General features: G+C 42.9%; 1 protein-coding gene across 1 annotated transcript in view; it reads right to left on the minus strand.

The window, feature by feature from the left end:
- LOC126184299 (uncharacterized) overlaps positions 1–19,171 on the minus strand; it is a 574,731-nt gene that overhangs the window by 124,884 nt on the left and 430,676 nt on the right. The window contains exon 4 of the mRNA XM_049926676.1: positions 9,011–9,058. Coding sequence (XP_049782633.1) covers positions 9,011–9,058 — 48 coding nt within the window. The remainder of the gene's footprint in view (positions 1–9,010; positions 9,059–19,171) is intronic.

Raw genomic sequence — 19,171 nt, forward strand, 5'->3', positions numbered from 1 at the left:
GAGCCCCTTGAATTTGCGCACGTAATGGCCTGATTGGCTAACTTCTATGCTATTTACTCTGGAATGGCGCAACGTATCGATTTTTTTTTCTGAACAATTATTTTTCAGCACAATCTGCACTGCAACGCCCTTACAGACTTTCAGACTGTTTCTGACCACCCTGCATAGAGAACAAGAGCGATCATATCACACTTCCCTGGGCTCTCCTAGCGACACCATAGTCTCCGATGAACATTCGCCGTCCAAAAAACGTACTGTATTCTATGACTTATGAAGTTTCGAGCTACTCATAAATCTGAAAATCTATTCCGAGTGCTTAGACCTCATTGCTGATGTGATTTCTACATCTACATCTACATTTATACTCCGCAAGCCACCCAACGGTGTGTGGCGGAGGGCACTTTACGTGCCACTGTCATTACCTCCCTTTCCTGTTCCAGTCGCGTATGGTTCGCGGAAAGAACGACTGCCGGAAAGCCTCCGTGTGCGCTCGAATCTCTCTAATTTTACATTCGTGATCTCCTCGGGAGTTATAAGTAGGGGGAAGCAATATATTCGATACCTCATCCAGAAACGCACCCTCTCGAAACCTGGACACACCGCGATGCGATGCAGAGCGCCTCTCTTGCACGGTCTGCCACTTCAGTTTGCTAAACATCTCCGTAACGCTATCACGCTTACCAGATAACCCTGTGACGAAACGCGCCGCTCTTCTTTGGATCTTCCCTATCTCCTCTGTCAACCCGACCTGGTACTGATCCCACACTGATGAGCAATACTCAAGTATAGGTCGAACGAGTGTTTTGTAAGCCACCTCCTTTGTTGATGGACTACATTTTCTAAGGACTCTCCCAATGAATCTCAACCTGGTACCCGCCTTACCAACAATTAATTTTATATGATCATTCCACTTCAAATCGTTCCGCACACATACTCCCAGATACGACAGAAGTAACTGCTACCAGTGTTTCTTCCGCTATCATATAATCATACAATAAAGGATCCTTCTTTCTATGTATTCGAAATACATTACATTTGTCTATGTAAGGGTCAGTTGTCACTCCCTGCACCAAGTGCCTATCCGCTGCAGATCTTCCTGCATTTCGCTACAATTTTCTAATGCTGCAACTTCTCTGTATACTACAGCATCATCCGCGAAAAGCCGCATGGAACTTCCGACACTATCTACTAGGTCATTTATATATATTGTGAAAAGCAATGGTCCCATAACACTCCCCTGTGGCACGCCAGAGGTTACTTTAACGTCTGTAGACGTCCCTCGATTGAGAACAACATGCTGTGTTCTGTTTGCTAAAAACTCTTCAATCCAGCCACACAGCTGGTTTGATATTCCGTAGGCTCTTACTTTGTTTATCAGGTGACAGTGCGGAACTGTATCGAACGCCTTCCAGAAGTCAAGGAAAATGGCATCTACCTGGGAGCCTGTATCTAATATTTTCTGGGTCTCATGAACAAATAAAGCGAGTTGGGTCTCACACGATCGCTGTTTCCGGAATCCATGTTGATTCCTACAGAGTAGATTCTGGGTTTCCAGAAACGAAATGATACGCGAGCAAAAAACATGTTCTAAAAGCCGGCCAGTGTGGCCGAGCGGTTCTAGGCACTTCAGTCTGGAACCGCGAGACCGCTACGGTTGCAGGTTCGAATCCTGCCTCGGGCATGGGGGTGTGTGATGTCCTTAGGTTAGTTAGGTTTAAGTAGTTCTAAGTTCTAGTGGACCTCAGATGTTAAGTCCCATAGTGCTCAGAGCCATTTTTTTGTTCTAAAATTCTACAACAGATCGACGTCAGAGATATAGGTCTGTGTGGGGGCGGCTCCAAATTCTGTTTCACGGCGTTCCCGTACAGTCCACCGCCGCATCGTGCCCGTTTAGTAGGTAAACGCGGCCAGCCCAGCTAGCGGCCAAACCTTTGGCATTAGCTGCGGGGACATCAACGATTAACCCCACAGGAGACTCGCCGCCTTCATGCCTCCCCGTTCCCAGAAATCGCCGCATGTGGTCCGCGTGGCGTGCGCTTCGCAGGTGTTGTATGGAAGCGGAGAAATAAATCGGATGCGGCGCCGTGAAAGCTGGACGCGCGGCCGCAAAAGCCGGCGTGAAATATCGCGTGCTTAGGCCGGCGCCGCGCCGCGCTGGATTTATGTCGACGAAGCGTATGAAGTCCATCGGACGCAGATAAATCAACTACGGCCTCAGACTGCCGCCCGATCGGCTACCGTTTGCTATTTAATTAGGCCTGCCCTCTGTTCACTGATGGCCCCAACTCCCAAATTACACAGGAATGCGGCAAGGATGCAAAATATTGCTGCGATCGGCTTATCGGCTCAGGAGCCATTAGTTAGCAGTCGCGCGCTGGCCCCGAAGATGGATGAGTAATGGGAGTAATAAAAATCCGATACCCAAAGGGCCGTCACAAAAATAACGGAAATGCCACGGGGAGGCCGTACGCCGCACTAAAAGCTGCTTCGCGTCTTATTGCTAGTATGGGCACAAGATTTCTGTTTAGCGTACACGTTTAACGGTACTCTGCATTCCGCTTAAACTCGTCAATCGTTTTGTCATGAAGGGTCGATTTATTGCTGCGGAAGACAAATGGCCTCTGGAAAAATAATGATTGCATCGTAGTCGACGTAGTACTGTAGTGAACCATCCCCGCGTGGATAGAGCGTTGTGTGGTGCCTTGCAAGGCCAATGCACAGTGTTTCAGAAATTCGGAGAGACTTAGAAAATCAAAGCGAATCAGTCGGACGCATAAAAAGGCTACTGACCTGCTGGTTGATTTCACTTGTTATCTTCACACACCTGAACAAGTTTTGGATTTGAGAATAGATTTATTTACATGTAAAATCCGGCGACAGCTACATCGCTACTCAGTTCGTCAATGACAGCAAAATAAAAAATAGAAAAGGAAATCAACACCATATGAATCCACCCACAGACTTTCACAACCATAGAAGCCTCAAAGGAAACAGAGAGAAGTGTGGCTACAGTTAAAACACTGGGTCAGCATTACGGAGGAATGGGGCTCAAATTGCCTCCCGGACTTCAATATTTAGGTTTAAAAGCACCGTTGCCGGACATACATTAAGTATATGCTTCAGGTAGTAGAAATGTTTTGGATTCTGTACAAGCGCTTGTGTTTCGGTATTCACCCAACAGTGCCCCGATAGAGAAGTCGTGATCATTCAAACTATTAATACGTAAGTTCTCTGCGAAACTTTATAGTTCACTATGAGAAGACTGTCACATATTCCCTAGAACTAATTCACTCGAAAAGATTATTATACTGATATGCTTCAAAGAAATGACACGTACTTACTGTCAGCGGGAAGGTTCCACTTGGTCTGGTACGACTGCTTTAGACTAGAGGGTTATCGTAACTATGCGTTCAATAAAGTGTTCTATGTTCATTGAGTGTCGCAACAGAATAATAGTTGTTTCTGAGAAAATAACCATCTCAACAGATGTAGGACATGTTGGAACGTTATTATATACCTCAGCTATGAATATTCTAATGGAACGCTAATTTTCCAGACGCTCATTAATGTCAAACCAATTTACAGAATACCTAACAATGATTCGACACTAATAGAAAGCCGCTTTACTAATAAAGCAGTGCAATTGGCGCGTCTGTTTGCTTATTATAAATGAAAGGTCAAAGAATGAAAGTGCTAATCCTCAATTTAGTAAAGAATAGACTGACTTATTGTGTTTTAGAAAGTACCACATTCGAGTAACACGTAGTTTCAGTTGTACTACTAGAAAAAGTTGTCTGCCATTGAATTTTTTTGTTTTTTACTGTTTTTATGTTCTTGATTTTGAATTTAACTCAACGTATAATAAGTAATATTTCAAAATTCACTCCTGTTGTTCAGCGCTTTCTCCCGACGACCACTTCAAACCTCTACAGGTGCATGACGCCGTTGTGTCTCGTGGAGAAAATAATTAATTTGGTTCGTTGGCTGGCTGGTTTATTTGGGGAAGGGGACCAAACAGCGAGGTCATCGGTCTCATCAGATTAGGGAAGGATGGGGAAGAAGTCGGCCGTGCCCTTTCAACGAACTATCCTGGCAACTGGGTGAAGCGATTTAGGGAAACCACGGAAAACCTAAATCAGGATGGCCGGACGCGGGTTTGAACCGTCGTCGTCCGGAATGCAAGCCCAGTGTGCTAACCACTACGTCACCTCGCTGAGTATGATTAATTTAAGTTATAATACGGTACAGATGAAATTCTTGCATTTACTGTACCGTTCAGGTCATTTACAGTCATTTAAGAAAGACAAAATTCTCACTGCCGTTGCCCTGTTGTGTTTCTGCAAGACATGTTAGACATTAGAAACCTAGCATATACCAAATCTGCTAGTTTAGTCTGCGCTACCTGCTAGTGATTATACGATCAGCTTGCCTCTTTTTTTCCCCCCCATCAGGCACAGATGAAGCAGGCTGTAAGCACCTAGTGTGTAGGGTGAATCCGAACTGCACTGACAAAATTAAAGAACTTTTTGAGACACATATTCTGAGTATTTTGGTGTAAAACACATATGGCCTCCGTTAGATCGTTACAGAGTAATAATTCAATTACAGTTAATTCCATTTGTCATCCCAATTACCTTTTCTGTGTAAATTCCGTTACAAAAGTGAAAAAGCCAGTAGTGTGACACCACCGAAACTTACAAAACATGACTGTTGTCAACAGCAAGTACCGTGAAGGAGTGGATTAAGTTGTGTTTCCAGACAAGACAGAGCGCACACCGTCGACCTTTGCACTGTATTGTAGATATTTTCAATGTAATTCAGTTACAAAGATAAACAGCGGTAGGCCATCAAATGAAATGCAGTTATTCTCTAACCAACCACCTGAAACCACGAGTCCTTTGTACAAAAGTATTCAGAATATATTAGCAGACACTTGGAAGTTATTCTCAATGCAAATATGCTAGACTCTACCGGAATTCGCCTCTCTCGCTAGCTTCCGGGATACACTCTAATAAATATAAATAAATAAAAACTGAAACACCGCGAAGGTGCCAAATTCTGTCAAATAGGCGCATTAGAATTCCGAGATGGTTGGAGGGTCTTACCCATAATGCTCCAAGCTTTCGCAATTGGGAAGATATCCGACGACCTTGCTGGCCAAGGTAGGGCTCGGCAGGCACGAAGACAAGCAGCAGTAACTCTCGCCGTGTGCGGGCGGGCATTACTTGCCATGAAGGGTAAGAAAACGGCGCATAGGATATCGTCGACGTACCGCTGTGCTGTAAGAGAGCTACGGAAGACATCCCAAAGAGTATTGCTATAATAAGAAATGGCACCCCAGGCCATCACTCGTGGTTGTCGGGTAGGATGGCGGGTTGATATCCCACCGCTATGTGGGCGTCTCCAGACACTTCGTCACTGGTCATCTGCGCTCTATTAGAAGCAGAGCTCATCACTAAAGACAATTCTACTCCAGCCACCGAGATTTCAGGCCGACGACGTGTCTGGAGACACAGTGAAATACCAACCAGAGTGTCGCCCGCCATACGGCCTGACAGCCAGGAGTGGTACGACAATCCATTGCCAGCAGGCATGTCCGAAGGAACAATTACATCGTAATTCGGAATAATATAGGCGCTGCAGTATTGTATTTATCCCCCGAATCCGGGCAAGCTAATCTCAAGTAAAATGTCTTCCCTGTACGGGAATATACATAATGGACGTACGAGTACAGGTTGTAGACACATAGCTGACGATATATGGAAGTTTTGGTCGGGCCGTGAATCATGCTCAGGTAGCCAAATTGTAAGTCGACCGCTCGCGATAAGCGGAAAACTCGGATTCGAGTCCCAATACGGCACAAATTTTCATTGTCGTCATTCCCTTGTACAGCTGATGGTTATTCATGTTCGCAACTGCGAATACATTTAATGTAATGGATGGTATTTCATTTCACGGTAGGACTCCTTTGGTTTTCATTCGCGACACCCTTACAGCACAGTGGTACGTCGACTATATTCTACACCTCGTTTACTTGCCCTTCGTGTGCAAGCCATACTGGGCTTACATTTCAACAAGACAATGCCCGCCCACACACGGCGAGAGTTGCTACTGCTTGTGTCCGTGCTTGCCAAACCCTACGTTGGCCAGCGAGGTCATCGGATCTCTCCCCAATTGAGAAAGTTTGGAGCATTATGGGCAGAGCCCTCCAACCACCTCTAGTGATTTACGAAATTGTAAACATTTGTTTGACTGCACATGTACATCTCATCTCCCGATTACCGTCCCATTCCGGTAATTACTTCGCGGTGCCTCATTTCTTTCTCTTAGAGTGTCTAACTCATTCTCTCCACAAGGCTTCCTTGACAACACTCGCTTCGTATCACTAGTTTCCCCATATCTTTTCGATACTAACTAAAAAGATTCCGAAAACGTACAAGTTCCTATTAGCTCATTCATGTGGAACAAAATTAAATCAAAACAGTAAATAGAGGTGATGTTAATAGGCTGGGGATTACAGAGAGGGCTCCTCGTGAGGGCGAGGTGCTGCCTTCGTTAGGGGTAGCTTGTACCTACATCCTAGCAACAATGTCGACGATTGGCGTCTTTGTTTCCTCCACAATAAGAGCACAGACTTCTGAAAGCAGCGTCGCTCGGTATGTTTTATTAGATAGTGTCAGCAGCTTTGTGGCCGCCTCAAAGAAGGCTGCCGGAAGAAAAGTCGAACGGAACGGAACGGGGACAAAGGCCGGTACCGTACACCGTCTTGGCATGCGAGGCGCGCGGGTGCCCATTGTAGGCCTCGCACGCGCCATAGCCGACGCGTCGCGTTGCCTTACATAATTTAGGCCATATCGCCGGCCTTCTCTGAGCACACCTCACAGCCGGAGGCGCCTCTGGGTAGCATAACATTTTCTCATCTTCGCATTTCTCTGTACAAATTCATAATCGCCTGCACTATTGTCAATATACAGGGTGTCCTATTCCTCTTGACTACTTTTTGCCCAAAAGGAAAATAAAAACGAAATGTACCAATTACCGGGTAAAAATTAACCAGAATGTAGAATTAAAAACACCTGCAGCTTGTGAATGTAATTTATTTATGCAACCAGTTTCGACGTTTCAGTACGCCATCTCTAGACCCCCTGGCAAAGGTGTACGTGGAATCTAACCCCACTTCCTGTCGAAATAGAGGCCAGTATTGTGTAAATGGTATCCGTAGAGTTCTAGTTTCAACAACGGGATTAGTTCATCCTCAGCGAAATATTCGTAAGCGCTCGTTGTACCTGTTTCAGACGCATGTATCAAGCAAACTGTGTTTCTAATAGGCAGTCGTTCATCTGAGCTATCCGAAACTACAACTTTCATATTCGCATAGCTTAAAATCTATCGCCAGCTCTCCGCTATCCTTCCGAGGGCAGAAATTCGTGATGGAAGACCAGGCCATCACATTCTCTAACCTGTTAGGAGCTGCTTGTAGTTACCTGGTAACTTATCGAAACAGGTGAAGTAGTAGTACAATAGTTCCTCCATACGTGAGAGGAGTCTGATTTGAATTCTGGTCCGAACATCGTGACTGAAGTTTTTAAAAACGGAAAATCAATGAAAAAAAGCGAGGTTGCTCGACTTCATTAGCGGCAAGACCCTGAGTGTAAGTTTCACCCTCCTGACTGCAGAGGTTTTCTGTCTTCGCACATTTTGGCACTTCTCTTTCGTGGTTCCTGAATACTGTGTTTTAAGTGTAGCTGGTTATTGCAGAGTGTTATGTGGCATGCGTCTAGAGTTGGTGTGGTGTTTATGTAATTCATGGCCATGAGACACAACCCACTCCTCTTGAACTTCACCAGGGAGCCGCCGAGCTTAGATCTGCGTCTGCTGGATGGATCACCGTGACTGTGTCGCGTGCGCCCAGTTCGTGAAACACTGCATGAGGGTTTAGGATCTAATCCACGAACTCGGTAAATATTTGTGCCATTTTACACAAGAAATTTTCCTGAAGACCCGCACTCGTGCAGTTCGTCTAATTGTGTTTATGATCAGTAATCATGACCTCGAGCCTACTAAAAAGAAGAAAATACAAACCTTTTTTTATTCAATATTTTACTGACGAAAACACAAATGTGAGGGAAATGTAGAAAAAAAATCAGTCACAGAATAGAAGCACTTAGCATCACCATTACAAACAATTCATAGGTAAGAGGAAATGGTTCAGGATGATAGACGGATGTGTAATGTGAAACGATACCGACTACCTTCCTGTTCCACTACAAACACACGCGACATTATATGTAATCCAAGCCAATTTTGAAAGAACTTAAAACAAGAGTCGTGATGTTAATCGGTTAAATCGACGGTTAGCAACAATTTTGGCTGTAAGAGGGGGTTGCGTTCTATGTGCAATGAAGATACGTATCTGGGTACAGGTTGGCAGAGCAACAACTATTTGAGCTATAATACTGTAATGGAAATATAAAATCTGAACTATGGCGTAGTTAACTGTAATAAACGATGAGCGTTTTATGAACTGTAAGTACTCCAAAGCTTCAGTCTGTGTCGACATATCTGTTGCGCACTACGTAACTGATGTGTGTATGTGAAGACTGCCAAATTTCACCGTTCTTCGGAGTGCACGATATAATATAAGTCCCCCCTACAACTGACTGGGTAAGTCATTTCCAGTGTGGTTGGAAGGCAAGAGCAAGCATCCGATAGGACCATTCCTTCCACTGTTCGAACCAACTTTTGGGTTGGGGACAGCTGTACTTCTGTACTGTTATACAAACTTTCAATTAGACATTCGGTATCTGCGAGTAAGTCGCAAGCATTTATTCTAACTGTTCCTCTCTCTTGCCAGTGTTGTCTTCATGCAGAGATCAGGCAAGAGAATTCATCTCATCTATCAACTACGGAACAGGCTGTTTCCTCAATTTCGCACAATACACTGATGAGTGTTTCGCTGCCGCACAAGCTTCACCGGTAAGAAAAATCAGAGCGATGCAGCTTCACTTACCGAGCGTTCACGGACGTGGGGTTGCTCACATCGTCTACGGAGTGTTTCCTGCAAGAGAAGCAAGTACCCACACCATTAGCAATTGGCTCATCGTGAATTTCCCGTCCGTTACCGAAATCAAAACCTAAATTGCATTAAAAGCCCTAAGGATACTTGTACAAAAAACATGTATACGTCACTAAAAAAGCTGATACTGCTGAATAGCCATGGAATACGTTCTTTTCGTACATGCAAAGTACTGAATTAAGAATTGTGAAATATTTTTATTTGGCTCGGGGAAAATCCCTACTGTGTCCTTTCCCAGTCATACCGTGCGTGTCCCCTTTAATTCTCGTCTTATTTTTTGTCATCTGAACGAGATATCTTCAACCTTCCGCGGCAAAACATGAACATATATTGCAACGGGCAGATAACACGAGACACTGTGTTGCGAATATAGGCAACTGGAGATGGAGGGCTAGAGCGCTAGGATACAATGCGTTGCTGAACAATTGTAATTCAACACACAACAACCTCTGCTAAAGAAACGGGCAAAATTTCGTCACTGATTGGTTTTTAATCACAACAGACTCGTAAAGTGATAGAGATATTAAACATAAAACCTAGCCCGAAAATAGCTAACTAAATTCTACAATCACTACATAAGTTAGAAATGAAGGCATAGAAATTAAAGGAGTGTTTATTGCTGCGACTGAGTGATACTGTTTTCACACAAATCAGCCTCTGGTAATAGATTCTAGACTGATGTAGTATTATGCAGAGAAAAATGTACGTCAAGGTAACAAAGAAGGAAGTACATCCACGGAAAACCTAAATTTGTCATTTTAACAAAGTAATTTTTCGTTTCACGGATAATTTAAAGCTTCTGAGCTGAGTAACAGCCAATGAAAATAAAACAAAGTATCTCAAAAATTTTAATAGTGAATGCGGAGGCACCACATACCTTTCTACAGCCCTCTGTTCGAACGGTGACTGACGATGGTATCGATGTTATCAGTCTGTCGTTGTATGCGAGAAATTGTTGACATAATTAATATATAGAACTTTTGAAGGTGTGGACGGTGGATAATTTTAGTCCTATTTGACGGAACTCACTTTGGAGCCTTACATCAGTAATCGCAGTACACGCACAGATGGCGAAATCATCATTCGAGGTGAAATTCAATTCAGAAGCTTCGTAGGGGCGTTTCTGTAAGAACATATTTCTTGTAATGCATGAGCGATAGTATAAAATTAAAAGTGAAACCTTCTGTGTGATTCAGAACTGGCTATTTGTTGTTGCCTGTTTTCTTTTTGTGGTGATGGTACTTTCGTGACTCATCAACAGAGTCCAAATTTCAGCACTAACTTTCTTCATATAAGTGCAAAAAGAAAACCATGACTTAAATTTCTAACACACATGCTGAAGTGGAACACTGTAATGCTTAGAGATATTGTTTTTATTACGAAACCGAAGATATGTCGTTACAGATATATGGTTTTGTTGATTAGGGGTGATTCAGTTTCCTTATTAGAAAGAACGTCTTTCATACACTTGGTGAACTTTTCATTGGACTGTGCGAATATTATGTCCTATGTGTTTCTAAATATCGCTCTAGGCAGGTCATATTCCATTCGGTCTAACACTTTGGAATACTGAGCCTGAAATTTTTTTGCCAAAGAATGAATATTCTAGTGAAATCATGTGGTTTTTTGTGTGAGCAGAAAGTGTGGGGCACACAGCGCAAGTGTTCATGGCAAAGTGTTAGTCGATATATCTGAGTTACCTATGCCTTCATCCACCTGTGGCTGTGGCATCAGTTGTATCGTGCAGATGGCTGCAATATGTAAATGTGCAATTCAGTGTTGTGTTCGTATTGTTTCGCATGCTTATGGTGCTTCCCGTGTTGTTAGCATGCTTATGGTACTCCCACTCAGTCATTCCTCTCTATCAGCATCACAGAGATCACTGAGCATAATGTCTCACACGAGTAGATTACTATCACCTATCTCTTACGCTTTCACGCCATGAGACACTGAAGAGAGATTTGTATTTCACCTATTACAATGGAACACAAACTGATGACAAGGATCTGCACCATCTCTCCTCTCCTACATTAATTAATTTTTGATGTAGAAAACTCTCTCATCATCATACTTCATATGCGCTACTTACTGGTCGATCACAACTTCATTAACACAATTTTGCGTATGCGACGTCACAGGAATGTCCGTGTAACAATATGCACAATAATAATGTAATGAAATACAAAGAAAACAACTTTATATACCACTAAAGTTGTAGTACTGTCTGGTAACGAGTGGGGTGTTTCAAAGCAGCGTGCTGGATTCGCATCTCAGCGAGTCCGTCCATCTTGGGATATTGCTGTGTCCTCCAGAAGAACACTATACGGAGAGAGTGCCACACGGCATGGACAGCCTCCAGATGGCGCAATATAGCTATGGTCAGACGCTACATAGATCCCACACAGCACAGACTGTGTTATGCTTCCGCCTAATGTCACGCAAGTAGTTTCAAATGGTTTAAATGGCTCTGAGCACTATGGGACTTAACTTCTCAGGTCATGAGTCCCCTAGAACTTAGAACTACTTAAATCTAACTAACCTAAGGACATCACACACATCCATGCCCGAGGCAGGATTCGAACCTGCGACCGTAGCGGTCGCGCGGTTCCACACTGTAGTGCCTAGAACCGCTCGGCCACTCCGGCCGGCAAGTAGTTTCCAAGTGAGCATCCATCCGCCAAAGGTGGATGTCAACGGACACACAGGTCCACTCAGAGAGGGTATCAACAGACATTTCGACAGCAACACCGAGCCTCAAAACCACATCAGGACTACGTAGAGTCGCCACCCAGACTGGACCTTCTACTAGTTGCATTTGCCATCATTCGAAATACATTTGCTGACTGCGAATTTCTTCGCATCAACTGTGTTAGTTATAGGTGCACTACCCGTTAGTGACATATGAAAATGTGTGCCGGCGCGGGAGTCGAACCTGACTTCTCCGCTTATCCGGAGTGGTCTCCTCAACAACTTCAGCTCTCCGTGCACGTTCCCCAGACCGACCCAAACCTCCACATGTCACACTGTCTGCATCCATATGTCATAGTCCACTGTGTCACCCAATGCTCGTATCATTACTTGGAATCCATCAACAAGGAGGATAAGACTACGACGAATCGAGACCAATGTTGTCGTCGTCGTATGCCTAGGTGGTCATACGTCGATAACAACTATGGTCTCGATTCGTCGTAGTCTCATTCTCCATGTCAGTAGTGGGTTATGACGTAGGGAGTAGACAATGTGACATAAGGAGAGTTGGGTCTGTTCAGGGAGCGTGCACGGATGTCCGAAGTGCTAAGGCGACCGCTCCTGGTTCCAGTTCAGATCCAGCACAAATTTATATCTGTCACTAATATACATTTTATCTATACCTAATACAGCTGATACGAAGGAACTCGCTGTCACCGAAAACATTTCGAAGTGTTTCGTACAGCTGTGGATCGTCAATAATGCCTGTTCTTCCAGACACGCAAATAAAATTTAATCGTCATTCGCTGTAGTCAGTACTAGACTAGTGTTCAAAGACTGATTAGTGAAAGTGAATTTCGAACTTCATTACAATGCATTCTCTTCAAATTCAAGTTATTTAGTCAATTAATTCCTTTGATAAATTCTTGTAAATTCTTGTTAATTTGTGTTGCACTCGTTTTACCGTAGTCTGACTAAACCTATTATGCCCTGTGACGGGGCTGTGCAATTGCTGTGTGCAAGCAAGCCACCTTAATAACAGAAACTACATTCGGTTGTAGGGGGTTACCTTCCTTCCATATTTATGCTCGACTCCGAGGGTATTTATAATTTCTTAACTGCTGCAGAGAGCTGGAATAGGCAGTTGCACAAAGATAGAGCGTGTTATTTCCCCAACTACAATCAATTCTGAGCGAGTACTCGATTTCTAATTATCGCGCTGCAGACGGGACAAGAAACTGATAAAAAGTGTTGACTACGAGCTCTCGAATACAAGAGGCGCTGCAGAGACTAGTAGCTGAGAGCAAAAACGAAAAGGAAGGCGTGGGAGTGCGGGCCCACCCAGCCAAGGGTCACGCGAGCGTGAGTGTGCGCTCTCAGCTCTGCACTCCGCGCTCTGCACCACACCTGCTCTCAGACAGCCCGTCAGCTACGAGCAATCACAAAAAGTCCAAGCAAACCATCTACGGCTCACCTGTTAACCTATGAAGAAATTTAGAAATGTTCGAGATAATTTTGCTTTATCAATGATATTTTGGGAAAGTCGAAGCTGTTTAGGGATAGATCACTGAAGAAAAAACTGCAACCAGCGACACCTTTTTTTAGCGAATGATTAATTTCACAGCCATCTTCACACGACAGAGAGGATCTCTCGTAGAAATTCCACATATTTATCTTATAGTAAAGCAAAATATTCATGATTTTGTAAGTTAAAGTTTTTTCACATTATATGTAAGATGCATAACTTTTACTTAATTGAGGAGAAGTTTTACTTTATTCAGTACAACATCGAGGTCTGCTTCATTGATACGTGACAAGCTCAACCATGGAGTAGACTAAGGATAAAAATGGTGGACACTAATGTTTACGTTCACTATGTTTGCGTCTGACTTCGGATACAAGAAAACTCGGTTCGAAAGAAAAGAGATCCATTGCTAAGTAAACATTATGTGTTATTTAGAAAGACTTGAAGCTTTCGTAGGCAACTTTTTACTTTCACCTGGATTAGTTTCGGTACTGTTTTTCCATCTAGCTATGACGTAGCAATCGCACACAGGTAAAAGCTATAACTTTCGTTCAAATGCACGATAAACTTTGAGGAGAACTTAGAACCCATGTCCAGATATTTGATATACTCGTATGTCAAATATTTAGCTCTTATTATGCACATGGATATAAGGTTTTCTCTATATTACGAGCTTAGTGTTCAAAAATCGTCGCAAAACATCCACATCTATATCTGCTTAACCATTCAGCAATTCACGTTTAAGTGCATGGCAGAGGGTTCCTCGAACAACCTTCAGATTATTTATCTACCATTCCACTCTCTAACAGCGCGTGGGAAAAAAAGAGCACGTAAGTCTTTCTGTACGAACTCTGATTTCTCTGTTTTTATTGAGATGATCATTTCTCCCGATGTAAGTTGATGACAATAAAATATTTTCCCATTCAGAAGAGAAAGTTTGTCACTGAAATTTCGTAAAAAGATCTGGCCGCAACGCAAAATGCCTTTGTTTTAGTGATTGCCACCCCAACTTGCTTATCACATCCGTGACTAACTCCCCGATTTCTCGACAAGACAAAACGCGCTGCCCTTATTTGAACTTTTTCGATGTCAGTCCTATCTGGTGATGATGCCATACCGCACAGTAGTACACCAGCAGATGACGAACAAGCGTCGTGTAAGCAATCACATTAGTAGACCTGCTGCATCTTTTTAGTGTTCTGCCAATAAAACGTAGTCTCTGGCATGAATTTCCCCTCAACATTAGGAAATGTAATCATTCCAATTTCAGTTGTTCGTATTTGTGTCGCGCGGGATTAGCCTAGCGGACTAAGGCGCTGCAGTCATGGACTGTGCGGCTGGTTCCGGCGGAAGTTCGAATCCTCCTTCGGGCATGGGTGTGTGTGTTTGTCCTTAGGATAATTTAGGTTACGTAGTGTGTAGGCTTAGGGACTGATGACCTTGGCACTTAAGTCCCATAAGATTTCACACACATTTGAACATTTTTTCGTATTTGTGATTTCTAGGTATTTAGTGGAATTTCCAGCCTTTAAATATGTGTAATTTATCATCTAACTAACATTTAACAGACTTCATTTCTTATTCATGTGAATGACCTCAAACTTTTCCTTATTCAGGACAATTGACACTTTTCGCACCATACAGATGTCGATTCCAAGTTATTTTTCAATTGGTTTTGATCTTCTGAGGAATTTACTAAACGGTAAATGAGAGCATCATCTGCAAACAATCTTATGAGGGCTGCTCAAATTGTCTCATAAATCGTTCATATAGATTAGATTAGGAACTGCAGAGGACCTAGAACACTTCCTTGAGGAATGCCGTTTATCACTTCTGCTTTACTCGATGATTTTCCGTCGATTACTACGTACTGTGACCTTTCTGGCGGGAAATAATGAATCCAATCACACAAGTGAAGCGTACTTCATAGTCATGCAGTATTATTAGAAGTCACTTGTGACGAGTGGTGTCAAAAGCATGGTGCAGTAAGCTTCTGTGCAACACGAGGCAAGCAATCACTACACAGAATGTCCGATTAACCGTCATTTGACTATTTTTGTAAACATCAAAGCACGGCTTTGTTGGCATGCAACCAGAAGAAAAAAGCTGTATCATGTAGTGTGTGGTCAGCAGCCTGATCTCCATTTTTTCCCATACAATCCGGAAGCTGTTTTTTTTTTTTTGTAATTGAGTCATGGATTGTCCCCAAAATTACTATTAAACATTCCTCACTCTACAACCTTGTCCCATTTAACAGTAAATTCGCTGACATGTGAGCGTGTATTGCTTTCGTTAGTTACCAGACCGTGAACAAGTTGTAGGTGTCTGAGCCTGCGCCCGAGGTTGCCATTTCGCGATGAGGCATTCGTGTTCGAACCAGTGGCAGGCTGATCGTATTCCGGTGCTAAAGGGGGACTGACGAACAGAGCGGTGGTGGCGTAGAGATCCTGAGAACCAGACTGATTTCAATTTTCACCATTATGTGATGTTGCATATCAATCAAAATCATGGACTCATAGTTCGGAGCAGCCACTGTCAAAATCCTGGCCCGATATTTTCGAAGTAGGTTTCCCTGCCTTTCCCTACCACCTTGGGCGAATTCCACAGTGGTCCCCAGGTGTAGCTTGTGTCCGATCCTTTCCATAACTCTTGTGGAACAGAACAATGTCCTGTCTTTGATGTCGATGTCGATAAGATGTTAAATTCTGCCCATCCTTCCCCTCTCAAATCTCTCTGCACTTTCGTACAGAGTAGGATGTCTTGGAGACTCGTAAAGGCAAAGTATCAGCCAGATACAGACGTTAAATTTGTCAGCCATGTTGTTCTGTATCAAGAGGAGAAAACTAAGATTCCCGTACCTTTTCATACATTTCCAATATCTGTAACAGAAATACAACGTTGCACTTCAGAAGCAGTCACAGAAGTCATCTACAGTAACACTTAAGACACATTAATATCCCTCAGAAAGGGTGCCGAAGTGTGCGAATTGCGAAGGCAAATCAGAGTTTTCTGCACTTCCCCCTATATCTGCTAGTTAACAATGGCACACAAATTAGTTTTGAAGCGTAAAATCCTTTATGAGACATTAGTCTAAAAAAGATAAATAAGACGCTCTGGTACACGTGTAGCAATTGCCAGGTACTACGAGTTAAATTTGTAATTCTGTTTTCGTAAGAGCCGTACATTGTTAAACATCCGTGAGGTCAGTAGTAAATTTGAATTCCTGGCAAACGAGGAAGAACTCAACAAGGTGTTAGTAACCATGTCACTTCTCGATTTTTCTTGGCACAGTTGCAGACAGTCATTTGGTGTTGCCTTATTCAGATGGATGTAAACGAACTTGCGTATCCTGGCACCTGTGCCAGTAGGCAGTGACGCCAGGCAGTGCCAGGAAGACAGCTGTGAGTAAGACATCTAAACTTGTTTCGAATTCGATACGTGCGTGTGAACACAGCTCTCGCAGTTGCCCTGCATCTGATATGAGGAGGCAAGTACTTAACACTGTCTCAGTCTCCGGTGTTCCGTGTCCTGCCGTTGTCTACTTGTGTGTCGGTGACGTAAATTATAAGGCTGCGCAGACCTTCTGTGGCATACACTTACATTCAGTAGGGCACAAACGGTCAGTCTATTAGTATAGACTCAAAATACTGAACTATATAACATCATGTAGGTCGAGTGATGTCCCTTAAGTAATCGAATCGAATACTGAAGTTTCTAGGGAAGAAGTTTTCGAAACCAATATTCAGATATGAAATATATCATTGGAAAAGCGACTTATAACATTGAATAAATCATGGAAGATATCTCTGTGTAAACTATAATTATTTCTTATTATTAAAAAGACAAACTGGATTCTTCAATAGCACATACAACATTAAGAATATCTTACCACCTTCTGAAACTGCTGTTGTCCTTGTATTGCTGAATGCTCTGCCCTACGTGGATACCAGTGCCACTAGGCTCTGTGAATACACATTTCACAGATTTAGTGGCCCTTTTGCAGTGTCTTGCTGTTTTGCGACAAATACTTAGCAACTTTTGTAGGTCGCACACAACAAAGAACGTGATTGGTTGTACGACCAGTGGCACACGTTTGTCACTAGAAGCTGACACAAAATGTCTTTTAAAGGCTCATGTCCATATTCAGATCCCATTGATATCTAAAGTGGCAAATGACACACTGGGCCATTGCTTTCACTCCTTCACGGGGAAAGCTCGACGGGATAACACTTTAGCCAACCGCAGTGGCCGAGCGGTTCTAGGCGCTTCAGTCCGGAACCGCGGTACTGCTACGGTCGCAGGTTCGAATTCTGCCTCGGGCATGGCTGTGTATGATGTTCTTAGGTTAGTTAAGTTTAAGTAGTTCTAAGTCTAGGGGACTGATGACCTCAGATTTTAAGTCCCATAATGTTTAGAGCCATTCGAACCATTTTGATAACACTTTATGGTACACACACAGCCAAATTTGGTATGGCTGGTACTGAATAAACGTTAGGAATGTTGCAAATTGTCATCACCTCTTTCTACCACACAATATTTGACGGTGAAAATAGTAGAGAATTAAAAGAGAAGTAAACTAACTATTGTTATCAGATATAAACAATCATGTCAAGTTGTCTGCAGGAATAAACATTTCGCAATATGTGAGCCATGAATAATGGATCTCTAAACGTGGAGGATATCGTTTGCGTAACGTAGATCTTCATTTAATACTGAGAGACGCGTGACTGGGCGCCAGGTATGAGCAAGATAGTTCTTTTTGAGCGTGTGATATATGTGGTTTAGGGAATGATGTAAATCTTTGAGAACCATTGGCTGGAAACATACTCTCATCTACACTGATATTCCGTTAGTCTTGTTGACAGAAAACTCACTTCTACTAGGGGTAATCTTACACCTCAAATACAGATATATTGTCCCTAATAATGATAACTGTGCAAGACTGAATTCTCTAAGTGGAATGTTCCACTATAGTCCACTACGTCGACTAGATGCATTATACCAAAAACATCAGTCAGCCATATGCCACGAATCAGCAGATAATTTACGATACTGGAATCAAGGTAAGTTAGATTTTTATGATCATCAATTGCAATAAAGTACTTAAAGAATTTAGCACTTCTAAAATGCTTCTAACCAACTCCATATTTGGGACGATGAATATGGGAAATTGATACACATTCATATCTGCAGCGCAATATGGAATCAAAAGGACAAGTCACTTTCCGTCGATACTGAGAGTAGTATATATAGGTATATGTTACACACACACACACACAGACACAGACACAAACAGAGAGAGAGAGAGAGAGAGAGAGAGAGAGAGAGACAGAGAGAAAGAGAATACAGGCTACTGGGTGCCTTACTGCGTATCACAATAACTTGTACCACAGACTTTGAATTTCCGTTCCACAGTCTCGGTGCGTCATCAGGTCAAATTAATAACATTATTACTTACCGTTGTTGAAGACACAAAAATTATAAAAGATAAGTGCACTGTAAATGAAAGCAAAAACATGTGTGTAAAGTGTAAGTAGTAAATATAGCACACGTTCAATAAACAGATTTCCGCTGAAAGCTTGTTTTCCGCACAGGAAAGCTGTGCAGATGTTGATAGAATAGCCGCTCTGGTAGGTGATAGCTGTCTGGTTCAAATCCTCATGTGAATCTGGATTTCACATCAGATGCAGTGACTAATCAGTTTGGGACATCTGCTCTATCTGGATGGTGTGCGACGTGATAGGAAAGATGCGTAATACGAGCAGAAAATATGGAGGAGCAACTCGCTCGAATCCATCTACAGAGAATGGGTAAGCTGCTGAAGCGATTTTAAGAAAAGGCAGATTATGGTGTAACGACTGGTCGAGACGAGAGTCACAGAA

This window comes from Schistocerca cancellata, chromosome 4 (genome assembly GCF_023864275.1).
Source record: "Schistocerca cancellata isolate TAMUIC-IGC-003103 chromosome 4, iqSchCanc2.1, whole genome shotgun sequence".
NCBI classification, from domain to species: Eukaryota; Metazoa; Arthropoda; class Insecta; order Orthoptera; family Acrididae; genus Schistocerca; species Schistocerca cancellata.